This window comes from Aptenodytes patagonicus, chromosome 7, assembly GCF_965638725.1.
Source record: "Aptenodytes patagonicus chromosome 7, bAptPat1.pri.cur, whole genome shotgun sequence".
Taxonomy (NCBI): Eukaryota; Metazoa; Chordata; class Aves; order Sphenisciformes; family Spheniscidae; genus Aptenodytes; species Aptenodytes patagonicus.
Window position 1 is genome coordinate 138099 of NC_134955.1, and position 15588 is coordinate 153686.

Here is a 15588-nt window from a genome sequence, read left to right on the forward strand (position 1 = left end):
TCACTGGTTTGTCCCCACACCCAGCAGCCACCTCATTTCACCCCTCCGCACAGTGCTGTTTTCATATGGGCCACAATGAGGAAGCAGTATCCCTCGTGGGGAAAACTCTTGCTCCCTCCACAGGGAAACGGGGACAGGGAGCAGTACTGCAGGAGGATCGCACGGCACCCACCGCCACCCTGAAGCCCACTCAACAGGCTGAGGTCACACGGAAACACGACAGAGCGAATTAATCCACAGGTCAGCCCCTGTGTGCAGCAGCCACTGGACAGGGCAAGCACAGGGACAGGCACACCTCTGCTGAACCAGCGGCAGCAGCAGGCAATGCAACACCAGCAGCCTTCCTGGGTGGGAAGGAAGGCAGATTAGCAACAAGCACAAGACAAGCAGGAGCTGGACGGACTCATTGGCCTGCTGCTGGGAGTTTCCAGTACAAGAACTAGCTCTAAGAAACAGCTTCCCCACTAAACAGCCTCTTTGGATGGTAAGAAGCAAAGAGAAGGTTGTGGCCACCTTGGGGAACTCGAAGACTTTGGTCAAGGGCCCGTAAATCCAGCCCCATTCCAACAGCCTCACACCGAGACACATTCCTGCACTCTATGCCAGAGGACAACCTCCTCTGCCGGCCAAGCCCTGTGTCACACACAGGGGAGCCGCCTGAATCACCCAACAGGTTTGGGTTTTGTCACTGCATCCAGGCAACACCTGTTGCCTTTTATGGACCCAAACCAGCTCTGCGGTTCTGCTTCTCACTGTCAGCAAGGCAGGGACAGGGGAAAACAACCACACTGCAGACCTGGGTTTTTAGAGCCAGGAGAGCAGCTCTGTACTTCTGGGAGACAGTACCACCACAGTCTTGGGAAAGGGCTCTGCCCTTGCCAGCAGTAAATGAGAGACAGTTACGAGGGTTTGTTGGGAAGAGAAACAAAGCGATTTAACCAGCACTCTCCCCTAAGGTCACAGGCACTGGTAAGCTATTTTGAGAAGCCAACAGCCTTCCAGGCATGGTCCAAGCTATGCTATTACTTTCTGGGTGTCCTAAAGCCACCCCCAGCACAGATACAATGGACAAAGGCCTTATCTCCATGCCAGAGGCTGGAGGAGGGAAGAGATGAGAGGCAACCCAGGGACAGAGACACCGGCTGCGCGGTCTGGGCTTCACCATTCATCTGACTCCCAGCCCATCTTTATGGAAGGGATGGCCTCAAGGGCTCTTCAACCACAAAGATCGGGGCCTGACCTCCAAGTCGGAAGGGAGGAGGCTCACCCCTCTGCGGCAGCCCAGGCAAGCCCAGCACGCTCCACTAAGCAAGCGCCTTCATCCTCCCACCCCTTCCAGGAAGGCTCCGTGCAAGATTCCAGAAAATGCTGCACATCGCGAAGGACAGTCGTTTGCATGCAACAGAGTCCTGGCCAAGTTCAGTCAAGTGGAAGGAGAACAGCTTTTCAAAAACCGCCTTTTTTTTTTTTTTTAAAGTGCACAAGTAAACACCAACAGGTACAAGAACCTGCCCCAAGAAAGCACTGGGAGCAGGATGGGGCAGGCAAAATAACGGTGGGGAAGACTAACGATTCCCCTCCTCGAACTCTTCCCAGCACACGGCTTCCCGTGGACCTGGGGGACACTGCCCTGCTCCTCTGGCAGGAGCTCCAGCAGGCTCTGCAAATCTGTCACGCACAGGAACGCGTGCTGTGGACATCGGAGACAGAAGTCTGCGAGTCGCCAGCCAGCCGCTCACCCCCACCTCGCCACATCCAGGAGAGCTTCTCAGAGAAGGAAAAAGCAAGGCACAGAAGTGGAAGCTTCAAACGCAAGCTGCGACCACTGACTATGGGATTCCCAGCACACCTGGGTCCTGGAGGTGCTGAGCTTTCCCTGCTCCCTGCAAAGCCAAGGACAAGCCTGTTCTCAATTCCACACCAAGAACAGGGCAGCCGAGTCCAAAAGCATCCACACGGTGCAGGGGGGACATCAGGTGGAACTGCAGGCAGCTGTAGTTAGATACCACCACAATGTTCCACATGCCCAGGTAGTCCCACACGCGCCCAGACACTCCCCTCCGTCTCACCAGCAGCCGGGCAGAAGCCTGCGCGAGGCTGGGTGTCACAGCCCCGGGACAGGAGCCTTCAGCCCTGCCACAGGTTCCCTGCTGGGGGGAGGACAGCCCAGGCCTCCCGGATAACGCCCTGTTACCCCCATAGTCACTGGCTCCATGGAAGAGCCTGGGCACCAAACCCTTGCCGGAGAGGGAGGCACCTCCAGGAGGTCCACCCCTCTCTCTTAACAATCAGAAGAAGCTTTGTTGTCCAGGCTCCCTCACTCAAAGCCCAGGGGCATAACGGAGGTGTCATGCTTCCCTTCTGCCCGCCTGTGCCTCGCAGATGCCAGAAGCCCTCATGACAGAGGGCTTTCATGTTTCACACCCAAACTTTCACACGTTTACCCTAAGCTAAGTCTCTTCTCCGCAACGCTCTGAAGAAGAATGCGAGTGCCCACGTTGCAGGAGAAGGCACCGCCGCAGAAGGTCACCAAGTCCTCGCACAAAAGGCACCGGGCAGCGGGGGGAGGCAGCTGAGCTGTTGCTAAATGACAGTGCGGCCAACGGGAGCTAAAGAAAAAGCAGCGGGCCGAGCCCAGACCCCCTGGGCCTGACCGCAGCAGGGTCGTGCCTCCCCTGGAAGCATTCCGGTGTCACTTGTTAGCTGCGTCTGCAGCAGACAGGTCTGTTGGGTTGTTTTTAAGCTCAGAGCTATTCCATTAAGGGGACCTGCCGCGGGAGGAGGGGGAGCTGCCTGCTCCACCCGCACACTTGACCCTCCCCAGGCACACCAGCCCCTTCCCCGCCAGAACAAAGGCGCAGGCAAATTAGACACCGGGGAACAAGCCCGTCCTCAGCCGGGCAGAGGCGATCCCGGGCGGGGCTGCCCCGGCCCGCCCCACGGCTGCCGCCGGGAGGTAGAGCCGGAGACCCGGGCCGTGCCCCGGCAGAGACCCCGCGGGGGTGCCGAGCGCCGGCCCCCGCACAAAGGGAGCGAGGGGGCCCTGCCGGTGCCGGCCGCGGGAAGCTGGCACACGGACCGCCTTTGTTCCGGGCAGGGAGAGCGGCGGAGGCGGCGGGCCGGCACCGGGGGGGGAGCGGGGCGGCCGCCCGGCCCGGCCGCCTTTGTGTCGCTCCCCGCGGGCTCCCGACGGGCCGGGCCCCGCCAGCGCCCCCGCCAGGGCCGGGCACCGCCACCCCGGCCGCTCCCGCGGGGCGCGGCCCCGCCCGGCACCCAGCTCCCGGGCAGCGACGGGCCTCCAGGGGCCCGGCACCAACCGGCCCCGGCAGGAGATCACGGCCGGGCCCGGGCCCGGGCCCCGGCCCCACCGGGAGGGGCGCAGGGAGGGCGAGGGCCGGCCCACCCCCCTCCCGCCGCGGGGGCGTGCGGCGCCCGGCAGGCGCCGGCCCGCACCGGCTACCCCCCCCCCCTCCCCCGGGCAGGCGGCGGCGCGGACGCCGAGAGCGGGACTCACCGTGGCCGGGCTCCTCGGCGGCGGGCGGGGGGTCGGTCCCGCCCCGCGGCGGCGCGGCCGCCCGGCCCGCTCCGCGGGGACCCGGCGAGGCGAGAGGCGAGCAGAGGCGCCCGGAAAGGGGCGGCAGCCCGGGTCCCCGCCGGGCTGAGCTGTGCCGGGGCGGTGCGGGTGGGAGCGGAGCGGTCCGGGAGGGTCGGGCCGGGCCTGGCCGCGCCGTGCGCCCCGCGCCGCTCCCGCACCTAAAATGGAAGTTGCTCCGGCGCGGCGGGGGGCGGAGCGGGGCGGGGCGGGGGCTCCGCCCCCTGGCGTCAGCGCGCCCCGCGCCAATGGCGGGCGGAGCTCAGCGGCTCCCGGCCCGCCAATGGCGCCCGCCGCTGGGGGGGGGGCGGGAGGGAGGGGACGGCAGAGCGGGGCTGTCCCGGGGGGGTCTGTCCCGGGAGGGGTCTGTCCCGGGGGGGTCTGTCCCCGTGGGGTCTGTCCCGGGAGGGGTCTGTCCCGGGGGGATCTGTCCCGGGAGGGGTCTGTCCCGGGGGGATCTGTCCCCGTGGGGTCTGTCCTGGGAGGGGTCTGTCCCGGGGGGGTCTGTCCTGGGAGGGGTCTGTCCCGGGGGGGGGTCTGTCCCCGGTGGGCTTTATTCCGGTGGGATCTGTCCGCCGTGGGGTCTGTCGCCGGTGGGGTCTGTCCCCGGGGGGTCTGTCCCGGGGGGGTCTGTCCCGGTGGGGTCTGTCCTGGGAGGGGTCTGTCCCCGTGGGGTCTGTCCTGGGAGGGATCTATCCCGGGGGGGGTCTGTCCCCGGTGGGCTTTGTTCCGGTGGGATCTGTCTGCCGTGGGGTCTGTCGCCGGTGGGGTCTGTCCCGGTGGGGTCTGTCCCCCGTGGGGTTTGTCCCGGTGGGATCTGCCCCAGGGGATGCACGCTCCCCAAGCGGGGGTCTACCCTCAGGCGGGATCCACCTCCAGGGAGAGGATCTGCCCCGGGGGGACCTGCCCCGGGAGGGGATGAGCTGCTCCCCGGGTGCGGAGCCTGCTGCAGGGGGTGGTGGGGTGAGGGGCTCTCTGGGCACAGCCCAGCCCCTCGCAGCCCCTCCGGGGCAGAGCCCCCTCCCCGGCCTGTCCCACCGGAGCGGGGGGAGACATGTGACCCGGTCCAGGGAGGAATTTGCCCAGAAGCGGGACTCGGGGGGGGGGGGGGACGGGCTGCAGACCCACCCGGGGGGGTCACCCTCGCCCCTCTGGCTCTAGGGAGCTGGTGCTGGTTGGAGCCCCGCCAACACTCATCCTGGGGGAGCACCACGAGCCCTCCAGCCAGCCCTTGAAGCCGGGAGCTCACCCCAGGTGGATTCTGCCCCCATGCCCCCACCAACATGTCCCATGGCACATGAGATCGCAGGTGGAGGGACACAGCCGGTGGCCGGGGACAAACGCCCTGCCAATCAGTCTAGCTGGGGGGGACCTGAAGGCCTCGTTGAGGGGAGCGTGGCTGATTTTGGGAGGCCCCTCGTGTGGCCAAGGCTGCGTGGACAGCCAAAGGACTGCAAACACGGGGGAGGGCTGGCGTGAGTTACGTGAAAGCACAGATAAGATGGGGGGGGGGGGGCGTGCGATGGGGAAGGCGTGGGGGCTCGGCGGGGCGCTGTGTTCACGGTGCCTTTCGCAGCAGACAGGGAGAGAAACGCCAGCGCAACCCAGCCGAAGCAATCCTGCTCTGCCCGACTTCCACGGCACCGAATCAAACGGTGCTGCTGTCCCTGCTGGCGCGGAGAAATAGTAGAAGAGGACCTGGGGGAGCACAGAAACCCGGGGCAGGAAATTTAAACGTGAGGTTTAATAATTGCAGCTAATCCAGCCGGAGAAATGTAACTCCAGAATGAGTAGCACTCTGTGAGGGAGCAGTGTCATGTCCCAGGGCCTGCTGCTGCCACTCCACGGCTACGGGACTGGAGCCGAGCTCAGGCGGGAGGCGGCTGTGAGCACTCTTGCACCTGCACCCTGGTGCTGGAGGATTTCCCTTTCCCTAGGGAGGCAAGGGAGTGATGCAGAGCCTGCCCCTTCCCGCCTTCCGTGCCGCTCACCTGGGAGAAGTCTGGATCCAGGTCCCCCGAAGGTGGCAGTTTTCTGCCTCGTCTGTGTCCCTGGGCTGGCAGGATTCAGGCGCTGGGGAGAATTCTGCCTGCTCCCGATTGCCAAACTATTAGTAAGACAATGACAAGAGGAAAAGAGTTGAGGAAGGTTTTGGGTGGGGGCGGGTGATTCTTGGGGTAAATATGCATTGCTCGGTGGGGCGAGGAGGAGGTGGGGGAGATGCGATAGCAGCCTGTGACTGTTTGAAGAAGGTAATCCCCCAGCCGGGGGTGGGGTTTGCTAAGGGTGGCGCAAAAAGGCAAAATGAGGAGAAATGGGGTTCAGTGCATGTGAACGGCACATTTAGGGAGATTATCGGGGCGTGGGACCCCCAAACCCTCCCTGATGTTTGATTTGTAAAATAGATCATCCAACCTGCTGGCTGTAAAGAGCAGGGAGAGCTGGCCTCCGTCCCTCCCAGGGAGGAGGGAGGTTTCTCCATCCCACAGTGGGGAACTGAGACCTTTTCCCCGCGCCCCTTCATCCTCGTCGTCACCCAAAATGAGCAAGTCGGGGCCCCTCTCGGCCATGTGCCTTGAGTGAGAACTGCTCCCAGATCGCAAATAATCCTTGGCTGCCCTCCCCTCCTCTTCACCCACACCAGGAGGAAAGTGGGTGCGTCCCCTGAGTCCTGGGGACAAGGAGGGAGGTGCTCGTGCAATTCGTTCTGGGAAGAAGAGTCCTCGCCTGCCTGTCCCGGGGATTTCTGACACCTCCGAAGGGACAGCTCTCCCTCAGGGAAAAAGCATCAGGGACACCTTGCTCCTCCATCCCAGCACCGGTTGCCACGACACGTCCTTAAGGGCCCCTGCCCAGGTCGTTTGGACAACAGGCTGTTGGTGGGGCACACGCGTGGGCCCGGTGTGCTCGCACAAACCCCCTGCCCTTGGCAAAGCAGGGTTGAAACCAGCACGAAACCTCAGTCGCTGGTATGGGGGAATCACCAGATGGAGCTGTTCCACATCAGCTCACAAATTATTTCAGTCCACAAGTGGATTCCAAGCGTAGCCTCCGGTGCCCCTCCTTACCCTCCCCTACCACTGCCTGAATTACCTGGTCACCCCACCCTGAGGAAGGTTGGTGGCCAAGAGCAGGGTGGACAAGTCGTGCTAAGGCTTCACCTGTGCGTAAAAGCACGGGAGACGCAGGCAGCACACCCCAACGCGCGGCAGGGGAGAGTGCACGGCAGATGGCTGCCCCTGACACAGACAACAGGTAAGTGGCCGCCGGTGCAGAAGGCCCAGGGCAGCCTTCTGCTGTGCCTGGTACACGGCCGCATTGTCGCTATTTCAATCAGCCCAGAAATTTAACAGCCTTTAAAGTCTTCAGTTTCTTCAAAGATTAAATGCGCTCTTGCGAACACGCCTCTGCTGGCTCCGAGTTGGAGCTGGAGTCAGATCTCTTTGAAGCCGGGCGAGTGCCTCTTGTCCCGAGGGCTGCAGGATGGAGCTGGACAGGGTCTCTCAGTGCATTGTCAACTCGAACTCCTGATTCAGCCGTGCCCTGGCAGCTGCCAGAACACCCAGTAATGCATGCTTACTTTTGAAGGCAGGCTGAACCCTGATCATCTGGCTTCGGCTCACCCAGCAGCAGATCATGCTCTTGTTTGAAAAGAACTGCTGTGGCAGAGGAGTCCGTTCCACTGCTTCCTGGGAAGAAGAGATGTGTTACTAGCAGGGGAAAATTTGCTCTCTTTTACAGTAATTAGGTGTAATAACATCTTGCACATCCCCTTTCATCCTACAGTGCTGCTGATGCCTTATCCAGATGAGACGCCCAGAAAACGCAGCTACCACCGGAACAGAGCAAGACAACCTGTTTACAAGACAGATCAGTGCTCCTTGGCAGCAGAGGGCAGGAGGAAGGGGAGGCTGCCGTCTTCGGGTCCAGCACAGACGGTTCAGAGATGGCCTGCATTGTTCTAAATGAGGATAACAAGGCGCTTCCGCAGCCTCTTTCCTACGGGAATCCCGGCACGTTGTTGTCTTCCCGCTGCAGGAGGGGAAGTGTGGCACCAGGGGGGTGAAACGGTTCATTCTACGGCAGCATTAAAGGGGAGGAGGAAGCCGGGGCTGCTGGAGCTTCTCAGCCCTAAGTCAAAGACGCCAGGCAATAAAGCAAGTCCACAGTCCACCCTGACACGTTCCTGGAGCAGCGTCTGGCAGCTCCACACGCTCGGCATGGCATTGAGTCGGAGGAAAGAGTGGTACCCGCCTCCCGCCTGCCTCCTGCTGTGCCCAGGCTCTCCCGTGCCTGCAAACCAACGCGCTATTAACCTTCGACATCTGACCTGGCTGCATCCCATCGCGCTCTTGGACTGTCAAACTCCTGGTACATCTTTTGCCCAAATGTGCAAATGACTGAAGCGTGCATAGAAATCTCCTTCCCTCCCAGCCCCGCAATGATCTATCGCTACTTACAGTCTGTTCTTCTTCCTCTCTCCACCTCCAGCGCTTTTCCCAGCCGTGGACCCCTGCCTTCATCCTTCACTTCTGTGGCAGCAGCAGCAAAGTACGAGGTACCTCCCGAGAACGGGGAAGCAGAGGCAGCTCCTGCACTGCAGTGTAGCAACAAAAGCAGAAGGGGACATTGCTGGAAAACAACTGAAGCTGTGAGTGAGACCCAAGATGAGAATTTCCTTTCTCTTAAAGAAACCGGCTTAGAATCTGCTTATTTGAGGGCTTGGGAGGCACGGGGAAGACATGACTTGTGCTGTGGGGAGGGCCCTCTTCCCGTCAACTGCAGAGGGAGCCTGGATAACCAGCGCATGTTTAGGCTACCTCCAGACTGAGCTACCTTCCCTCCCGCTCCCCAGTGAATCCCACCAGGAGATAAACCCCGCTTGACATTCCCCATCCACTGAGTCACCCAGGGCTGTGCCCAGCCACTCGCCGAGAACAGGCACCCGAGTCCCGGCCTCAGCAAAGCAAGGGCTGTGTCTCAGGTAACCGGCTCCTGAACACCTGGACAGAAAGATTCACGGTCTTACACGTTTTGCTGGCGTGGCAGCGAGAGCTACAGTCGCGTATTTTTAGCCAGCAAATTCTGGCAGCAAATACGGACGTCGGTGTTTAAAGAGAGGGGTCAATGGGACAAAAGGGTGTCGGTGCTTTTTCCAGTGTAGATTATTTGCCTTTGGGTACTAGTAGAAGTTACGCTCATAGAAGGCCTCTTTTGTGTATCTACAACGGGAGTGTTTGCTGGTACTGCCAGATTGTGTATCAGTAAATTTTAAGGGCAGACAAGGCTATTGGCGAGGAGGGAGAGGCAGCACCGCAGCTGCTGGGGGTGCAGCGGAGGAGCGGGCTTTGCGTGACAGGCATTAGTGCTGTTGCCTCTGTGAAATACCGAAACCGCCTCAAAGCAAGGGGCCTGTCGCCTGTGCCGGGCCTGGGGTCATGTGTCGCTGCCCGAAAGCGGCTCTGTGAGCCTGCCAGGACAGAGCGCCCTCCGGGAGTGCTGAGCCTGACTCACAGGCAGCCCATCCTGCCGGCAGGCCTGCAGGCTTTTCCACCACCCCAAGCCCGCCGTGTGCTCTGCCCTGGTCGCGGGAAACGTGACTGCCACCCTTCCCCACAGCCGCTGCTGGGCCTCCAGTCCCACTCACTGTCACAGGACGCGCCGGGCTGTCCACGGGACGGTCCAGGCTGTGGGGCCGCCTCTGCAGGACATCGGGATCCCATTGTCCACAGTGGACCCACGAGGCAGAGGTGCGTCTGTGCGACGTTCAACCCAAAAAACACTTTCCGTAGGCCGGGGAGGCTCGCGCGGCAAGGGCGGACTCTGCCCTTTCACGGGAGGGCGCGTGGGAGCTGTTTTGCACAGCGTGAGCGTAACTAACGCCTCTGGAGCTGAGGGACTTTGTCCCTCCCGTCATCTGCCAGCTCAAGAGCCCACAGGGCCTCCAACCCCCTGTGCGCTCTGCCAGGGGTGCAGGGTGTGTGTTCAGCCCTCATCCAAGGAGGTGGCTGCAGCCACCAGCTCTCTGCTCCTCCTGCAGACAGAGGAGCCACCAGTAGCCCCAAGTGTGTCCCAGGACAGGGACAGACACGGGTTGCTCACCCTTTTATCACCCCTGCCTCTGGGATGGCCTTGGGAGTGAGAAGAGGGACACAGAGGGACACAAAGGGGAGGGAAGAGCCCAGCCGTGCCTTGGCATCCTCCCGGGGTTGGACAAGCAAGTGTGGCTTGTTCCTCCACAGCCGGAGCAAGGCGACCGGGTGAACACCTTGGCCTCTGCTCCTAGCCCAGGAGGAGATTTCTCAAGCTACATGAAAGGGAGGAGAAAAGATGCCGGGCATTTCTCCCCTCCTGATGACTGGTGCTCTTGGTGAAGCAGGCAAAGCGAGGGCAGCCTTCCCGTCTCCCCTCACAGCAGGGCTGTACAGGCACCGGGTGAGCTTGGACGAGGGGAGCAAGTCCTGTCCACGAGCCAGCACCAAAGATTTGGGCTTCTCCAGTACTCGGGATGTTGCCTCACCTGCTGATCACGAGGGGAAGTCCTCTGATACCAGCACCTCGGGGTTTTGTAATCTCGCTTCAACCTGGCTCTGTGTCTTTCCCTTGACGTCTCTGCCCCGGTCGGCTCACCCGGCTGGAGAGCGACTTCCACTGCTGATGTCCCCCCATTTGCAGGCTCCCTCTCAGAGCGCCCACTTGCACTTCAGCCTTGGCTGGAGAGGGGTTTTCCTCTCAGCTTTGCTTCTGATCCCCACTCAATAAACTCCCTCTCTCCCTACTCTGCCATCTCAGTGTGGTTGGGGCACAACATAAAATATTATGCAGCAGCGAGGAAGTCCAGATGGCTTGCCGTGTCCTGGGGCCAGTTACGTCTCTTCCGTAGGGTTGCGGAGATCTTCCCTGAAGCTGAAGGTGCTTCCCATGGGGAGTTTTCCAGGGATGGGACCGAGGGCGTGGGGGCTGACGTGGACCTGCAGGCAGATCACCAGGCTGGGGATGGATTTAAAAACATGAGGCAGCGGTAGTTGGGCTCTGAACTCAATCAGTATCTGGATCCATCCACTCCCGGTGAATTCAAGCTTTCCAAGTGACAGCTTCGATCGTTGTAATTCCAAAAGATTGCAAGGGGCAGGGGCGGAAACATCTCCTCCACTTTTCTTCTATTTTTATGAGCATACGATAGCACTTTGATATGAAATTACATGTTTTGCTGTATCCCTCGGTATTTACGGCTGGGCTCCAAGCCATCCGAGGTCAGTGGAAAGACTGCCACTAACCTCAGCAGCCACTGGCCCAGACCCATCATCAGGCACTTTCTTTCTCGGTTTGCATCCATTTTGCACGCAGCAAAAACGGAGAAAAAAACCCACCCTCACATGTCAAACCAGATGAAAATCCATCTGCAAAGCCACAGAAAATACCAGGGGATGATACCGCATTTGAAAATTTTGTAGGTTTAAAATCTACGGCGCCATTTAGACTCCTATTCTTCTGCAACTCTTGAAATTTCCACCCACTTCGGTTGTTTGTAAGAACAGCTAATATCTCCAGGCAATGGGGCTGGGATTATTATAATTGTTGTTCATGTGTGTGGAGTGACTGACGCAGATGTTTTTACAATGGATGCTTTATAAAATGACAAAATACTTTTCAAACTAAGTAGGCAGCATCGTTTGCATGAAAGACGGCTTCCAAAATACCCACCATCAATCTTCTCCTTTCTGTCCGCTGCCTGTGTCCCCCCTGCTCCTCCCAAGAGGCGTCAGCGAGCCGCGAAAACACCATTTCTCACACACAACAGATTTTGAAAATCCAAAACAAGGCCCAGCGCAGGGCTCTGAACTAATGAACTCCAGTGCCACCCTGCACTGCTCTGCGGACAGCACGCTCCCCAGTTATTTATCTTCCGTGCTTCAGCGCCACGGTGACGGTGACCACGAGCGGCACGGAGCTCTTTCCTCAAATTATGGCGTGTCCGTCTTGTCCATGCCCCTGCAGAAGCGAGGGCGAAGGCCCGGATAGGGTGGGCTGTCCCCCTGCTCACCTCCTTGCACCCCTGCCCTGCGGGGTGGTGGCCGGCAGGGCACAGAGGGGCCCGCAGCAGGGGTTCAGTCCCGCCGCCTGCCACCTCGCCTGCTCCGAAGCCCAGGGGCTGCGTTTAGCAAAACCCCCAGCGGAACGCCATTTTGCAATAAACCATGAGCTTTTGCCTCCAGACTTCTGGCCGGTGCAGCAGCACCACAGCTAGAGGAGGGCTGAGGGAAACGACCAGGGTCACACCGGGAAGGCCATGGCGGTGGCGGCCTGCGGTGGGCCCTCCCCGGCGCCCGGCCCTCACTCCCACAGCGCCCTGGCCCCTCTGGCACCCGCAGCCTCCTGCCGCAAGGAGCCCCCGGCTCCCTCCGGCCACGGCAGCGGGGCCTCTCCCCTGGCACGGTGCAGTACGGTATGGTACGGTGCGGTGCGGTATGGCGTGGTGTGGTGCGGTGTGGTACGGTCGGTACAGTCGGTGCGCGGTGCGGCGTGGTGTGGTGTGGTACGGTCGGTATGGTCGGTACGGTCGGTGCGCGGTGCGGCGCGGCATGGTGCGGCACGGTACGGCGCAGTGCGGTGCGGCGCGGTACAGTTGGTGCAGTGCGCAGTGCGGTGTGGCGCGGTGCGGTACGGTCGGTACGGTGCGGCGCGGTGCGGTGCGGTCGGTGCGCGGTGCACAGTGCGGTGCAGTGCGGTCGGTACGGCACGGTGCGGTACGGTCGGTGCGGTGCGGTGCGGTACGGTCGGTGCGGTCGGTACGGTCGGTGCGGTGCGGTCGGTGCGGTGCGGTCGGTGCGGTGCGGTGCGGTCGGTGCGGTCGGTACGGTCGGTGCGGTGCGGTCGGTGCGGTGCGGTCGGTGCGGTGCGGTGCGCAGGCCGCCCCCGCCGCGGCGGCTGAGCCGCCTCCCCTCAGCCGGCGCCCCCGCCCTCGCGCCCTTCCCAGCGCAGCCCCCGCCGCGCCGCCATTGGCTGGCAGGGCGCGATTGGCTGGCAGGGTGGGCCAATGGCGGGGCTGTTGCTGGGCGGGGCGAGCCGCCGGGCCACGCGAAGCGTCGGGCGCGAGGCGCACTGTGAGGAGGGGGCGCGGCCGCGTCCACGCGTGGCCGCCCGGCGCCGGACCCCGTCCGCTCCTCGGCCTCGGGCCCCCGGGGACCTCGGCGGCAGCCTCCGCCCCCCCGCCGGCAGGTACGCGGCGGGGCCGGGGCTGCCGGCCCGGGGCGGGGGGGCGAGGGGCGAGGGTCAGGCCGGGGGCCTGCGGCCGCGCCTCAGAGCGGAGGCAGGCTGAGGGGCGGGCGGCGGGCTGCGAGCCCGCCTGTTTTCCCCCCCAAAATCGCCGTGGCCGGCGCCCTCTGGTGGCCGAGCGGAGCGCCAGGGGTTGGCAGGGGCGCGTGGGGCGTTGCACAGCCCGGTGGCGCTCTGCGTGGCCGTTGCACGGGCGTTTGGGCTTTGCACGACTGCGTGGGCCGTTGCACGGGCACTGGATGGACGTGAGGCTGCCCCACAGGCGCGCAGGGCTTTGCACAGCTGTTGCACGGCCGTGTGGGCCATTGCACAGGCACACGGGGCTTTGCACTGTAGCTCTGCAGACCATCGCATGGCTGCACGGGTGATGCAAAACGCGCCTGCACCCGCGCTCCCGTGCAGGCCCCGCTACATCCCAGTCCCAAACCATTGGGGCCAGTCGCAAGTGGGGGAGGCGGGTGCTGATCCCCATGTCCCCAGCGCCGTGCAGTCTCCGCAGGGTGCCCATGGGCTCTCCGTCGGCCACCCCAAGGCTGCTCTACCGCAGCACCCGACTGCTCCGCACGGCCTTCCAGCACCTCCACCAGCAGCAGCAGCGAGCGGATGTCTTCTGCGACGTGGTCCTACAGGCTGAAGGTGAGCGGGCAGCATGGCCCACGGAGGTGGCGGTACCCTCAGGGGACCTGCGGGCAGGGTCCCTGCAACCCCCCAGGGAGGATCGGGGAGAGCAGGGGGGGGGCTGCAGGGCGGTGGCAGCTGTTGTTGCTTTGCAGGCGAGGCGGTGGTGGCCCATTGCTGCATCCTCTCCGTCTGCAGCCCCTTCTTCATGGAGCAGCTGGGCCGGGAGCTGCCCCCCAGGGGTGGCAGGGTGGTGCTGGAGCTGGGGGGGCTGAAGATCAGGGCGCTGCGCAAGCTGGTGCGCTTCCTCTACACCGCCGAGCTGGAGGCCACGCGGGAGGAGGTGCAGGAGGTGCTGGCAGCTGCCCGCCGCCTCCGTGTCACCGAGCTCGAGTCGTTGCAGCTCCGGGGGGGACGCCTGGTGAGGCCGGGTCCCCAGCGGCAGCTTGACCGCTCCTGCCTGCACCCCCCCCGGCACGGCTCCCCCGTGGCAGCGGGTGGCAGGGCTGAGCCTGCTGGTGCCAGCGTTCCCCCTGGGAGCACCGGTGTCCCCCCGCAGGGACGGCCATGCTCTCCAGGGGCTGCGCACCCCAGCCCCGGCCCCGTGGGGCGGGTGAAGCTGCGGAAGGTGGAGAGCGGGGGGTGCTGGGAGGTGGTGCGGGAGAGGCAGCCCCCTGCCGCGCCCGGGGCCGTGGCAGGGAGCGATGGGGGGGTGATGGAACCGCGGGCCCCCCTGGATGCGGGTGCACTGGGGCAAGCGGGCAGGCGCACCCCCTCCCGGCGGCCCCCACGGGCAGCCTGGAGGAAGCAGGACCAGGTGCCTCCCGCGCCCCAGCAGGGCTGCAGGCAGGCGGTGCCACTGGGGGACTCCCCAGGTGACCCCGAGGAGGAGGAGGTGGATGTGGGGACGGTGGAACCGTGCCTGCCCCCCGGCACCGTCTGTGTCTGGCCCTGCCCCTCGTCCGAGTCGGATGAGGAGGTGGACGTCCTCTCCTAGGGGGGCTGGCTCTGCTCCCCCCGCCGCTGCCTGCACTCGGGACGATGCAGGCAGGGCTGCCCTCACCCCAGGCGAAGAGGCTGTGCGGCACTGAAATAAAGCGTTGGAGCTGGCAGAGCTGCGCCGTGGGGCTGCCGAGCTTTATTGGGGAACAGTGGGGGGACAAGGGGGGATGCGGGGGGAGCCGGGGGGTCCGGCGGTGGCTGCTCGCAGCGGAGCTGCAGCATCGGAGACGGGACTGGGGCTGGCGGGTGCTCCCCACTTCGTCTCGCCTCTTCATGGATGCTCGCGCCGCGGGTGCCGGTCCCGGCTTGGCTGTGGGGAGAGGGCGGTCGGTGTGTGGTCCCGGTCCCTGTCCCCGTCCCCTCGCTGTCCCTGTCCCCGCTCACCTGGCCGCCGCCGCCTCTATGCCAAGCTGCTCTTCAGGGCTTCCACCACGGCCTCCGGCTGGGGGAACTTCAGCTTGCGGGGGGGCCCCTTCCCAATGCCGCTCCACAGCTCCACGGCTGGGGAGGACGAGGGGGGGGATGGGTCAGGGGTGCTGGGGAGCCCCCCCCCCGCCTGCCCCCCAGGCCCCGGCACTCACTACTGCCGTCCTCCTTCACCAGGGACACCTCGAAGCTGTTCCTGCGCGGCTGCCGGGGGTTGATGTCCACGGGGAGGTGGGCCACGGCCCCGCGCAGGGCCTCGCTCACCGCCGCCGCGTTGCGCCCGAACACCCGTCAGCTCTTGCTGGGGGGACACGGGGGGGTCAGCACCCCCGGGGGGCACCTCAAGGACACCACCCCCCCCCCCCGGCACCCGGGCCGGCTCACCAGTGCTCGATGACGACGCGGGGGCCGGTGCCCACCGGGCTGCCCTCGCCCTGGGCGCGCGCCCGCTTCTGCGGGGCACCCGCCCGCTCCGGTGCCTCGGCCGCCGCCGGCTGCTGGGCCCGGCGCTTCCTCCCGCGGGGAGCCATCCTGGGGAGACCGCCGGGGCGATGGGGGCCTGGGCAACGGCGGGGGGGCCTACCCCGGGGTCCCGCGGGGGGGGGGGGCGGGGGCCCAGAGGTGCTGCCGCGGGGTGGGAAGCGCGGGACCCCAGGGATCCCACTACTGGGGGG

The 15588-nt window shown here is 64.0% G+C and overlaps 3 protein-coding genes and 1 long non-coding RNA gene across 12 annotated transcripts in view; 1 reads left to right on the plus strand and 3 right to left on the minus strand.

Moving 5' to 3' along the window:
• The window catches only part of CTNND1 (catenin delta 1), a 31600-nt gene extending 27869 nt beyond the window's left edge, over positions 1 to 3731 (minus strand). For 8 of the 9 annotated variants that reach the window (XM_076343562.1, XM_076343566.1, XM_076343563.1 and 5 more), the window contains exon 1: positions 3515 to 3574. The gene's annotated coding sequence lies outside the window, so the exon portion shown is untranslated. Of the gene's footprint in view, positions 1 to 3514 lie in introns of all 9 variants that reach the window. The other variant, XM_076343569.1, reaches the window with a different exon arrangement.
• A 1591-nt stretch (positions 3732 to 5322) lies between these two features.
• Positions 5323 to 9347, minus strand: LOC143162746 (uncharacterized). Its single transcript, XR_012995789.1, has 4 exons — positions 9240 to 9347; positions 8053 to 8189; positions 7173 to 7281; positions 5323 to 5699 (listed from the first exon to the last, which is right to left on the minus strand). It is a non-coding gene; the product is annotated as an uncharacterized LOC143162746 (long non-coding RNA).
• Positions 9348 to 13374: 4027 nt separating this feature from the next.
• BTBD18 (BTB domain containing 18) lies at positions 13375 to 14607 on the plus strand. The gene is made up of 2 exons (XM_076343570.1): positions 13375 to 13504; positions 13642 to 14607. The coding sequence occupies exons 1-2, from the start codon at positions 13375 to 13377 to the stop codon at positions 14481 to 14483; spliced, it is 972 nt and encodes a 323-aa protein (XP_076199685.1). The 3' UTR covers positions 14484 to 14607.
• Positions 14594 to 15485, minus strand: SELENOH (selenoprotein H). Its single transcript, XM_076343573.1, has 4 exons — positions 15299 to 15485; positions 15070 to 15215; positions 14873 to 14989; positions 14594 to 14798 (listed from the first exon to the last, which is right to left on the minus strand). The coding sequence occupies exons 1-3, from the start codon at positions 15442 to 15444 to the stop codon at positions 14889 to 14891; spliced, it is 393 nt and encodes a 130-aa protein (XP_076199688.1). The 5' UTR covers positions 15445 to 15485; the 3' UTR covers positions 14594 to 14798; positions 14873 to 14888.
• Between the last annotated feature and the right edge of the window lie 103 nt (positions 15486 to 15588).

Excerpts from the sequence above, each read along its gene's own strand:
- BTBD18 (XM_076343570.1), top strand. The coding sequence starts at position 13,375 with ATGGGCTCTCCGTCGGCCACCCCAAGGCTGCTCTACCGCAGCACCCGA. Across the intron at positions 13,505-13,641 it reads CGTGGTCCTACAGGCTGAAG|GCGAGGCGGTGGTGGCCCAT; the intron begins GTGAGCGGGCAG and ends GTTGCTTTGCAG.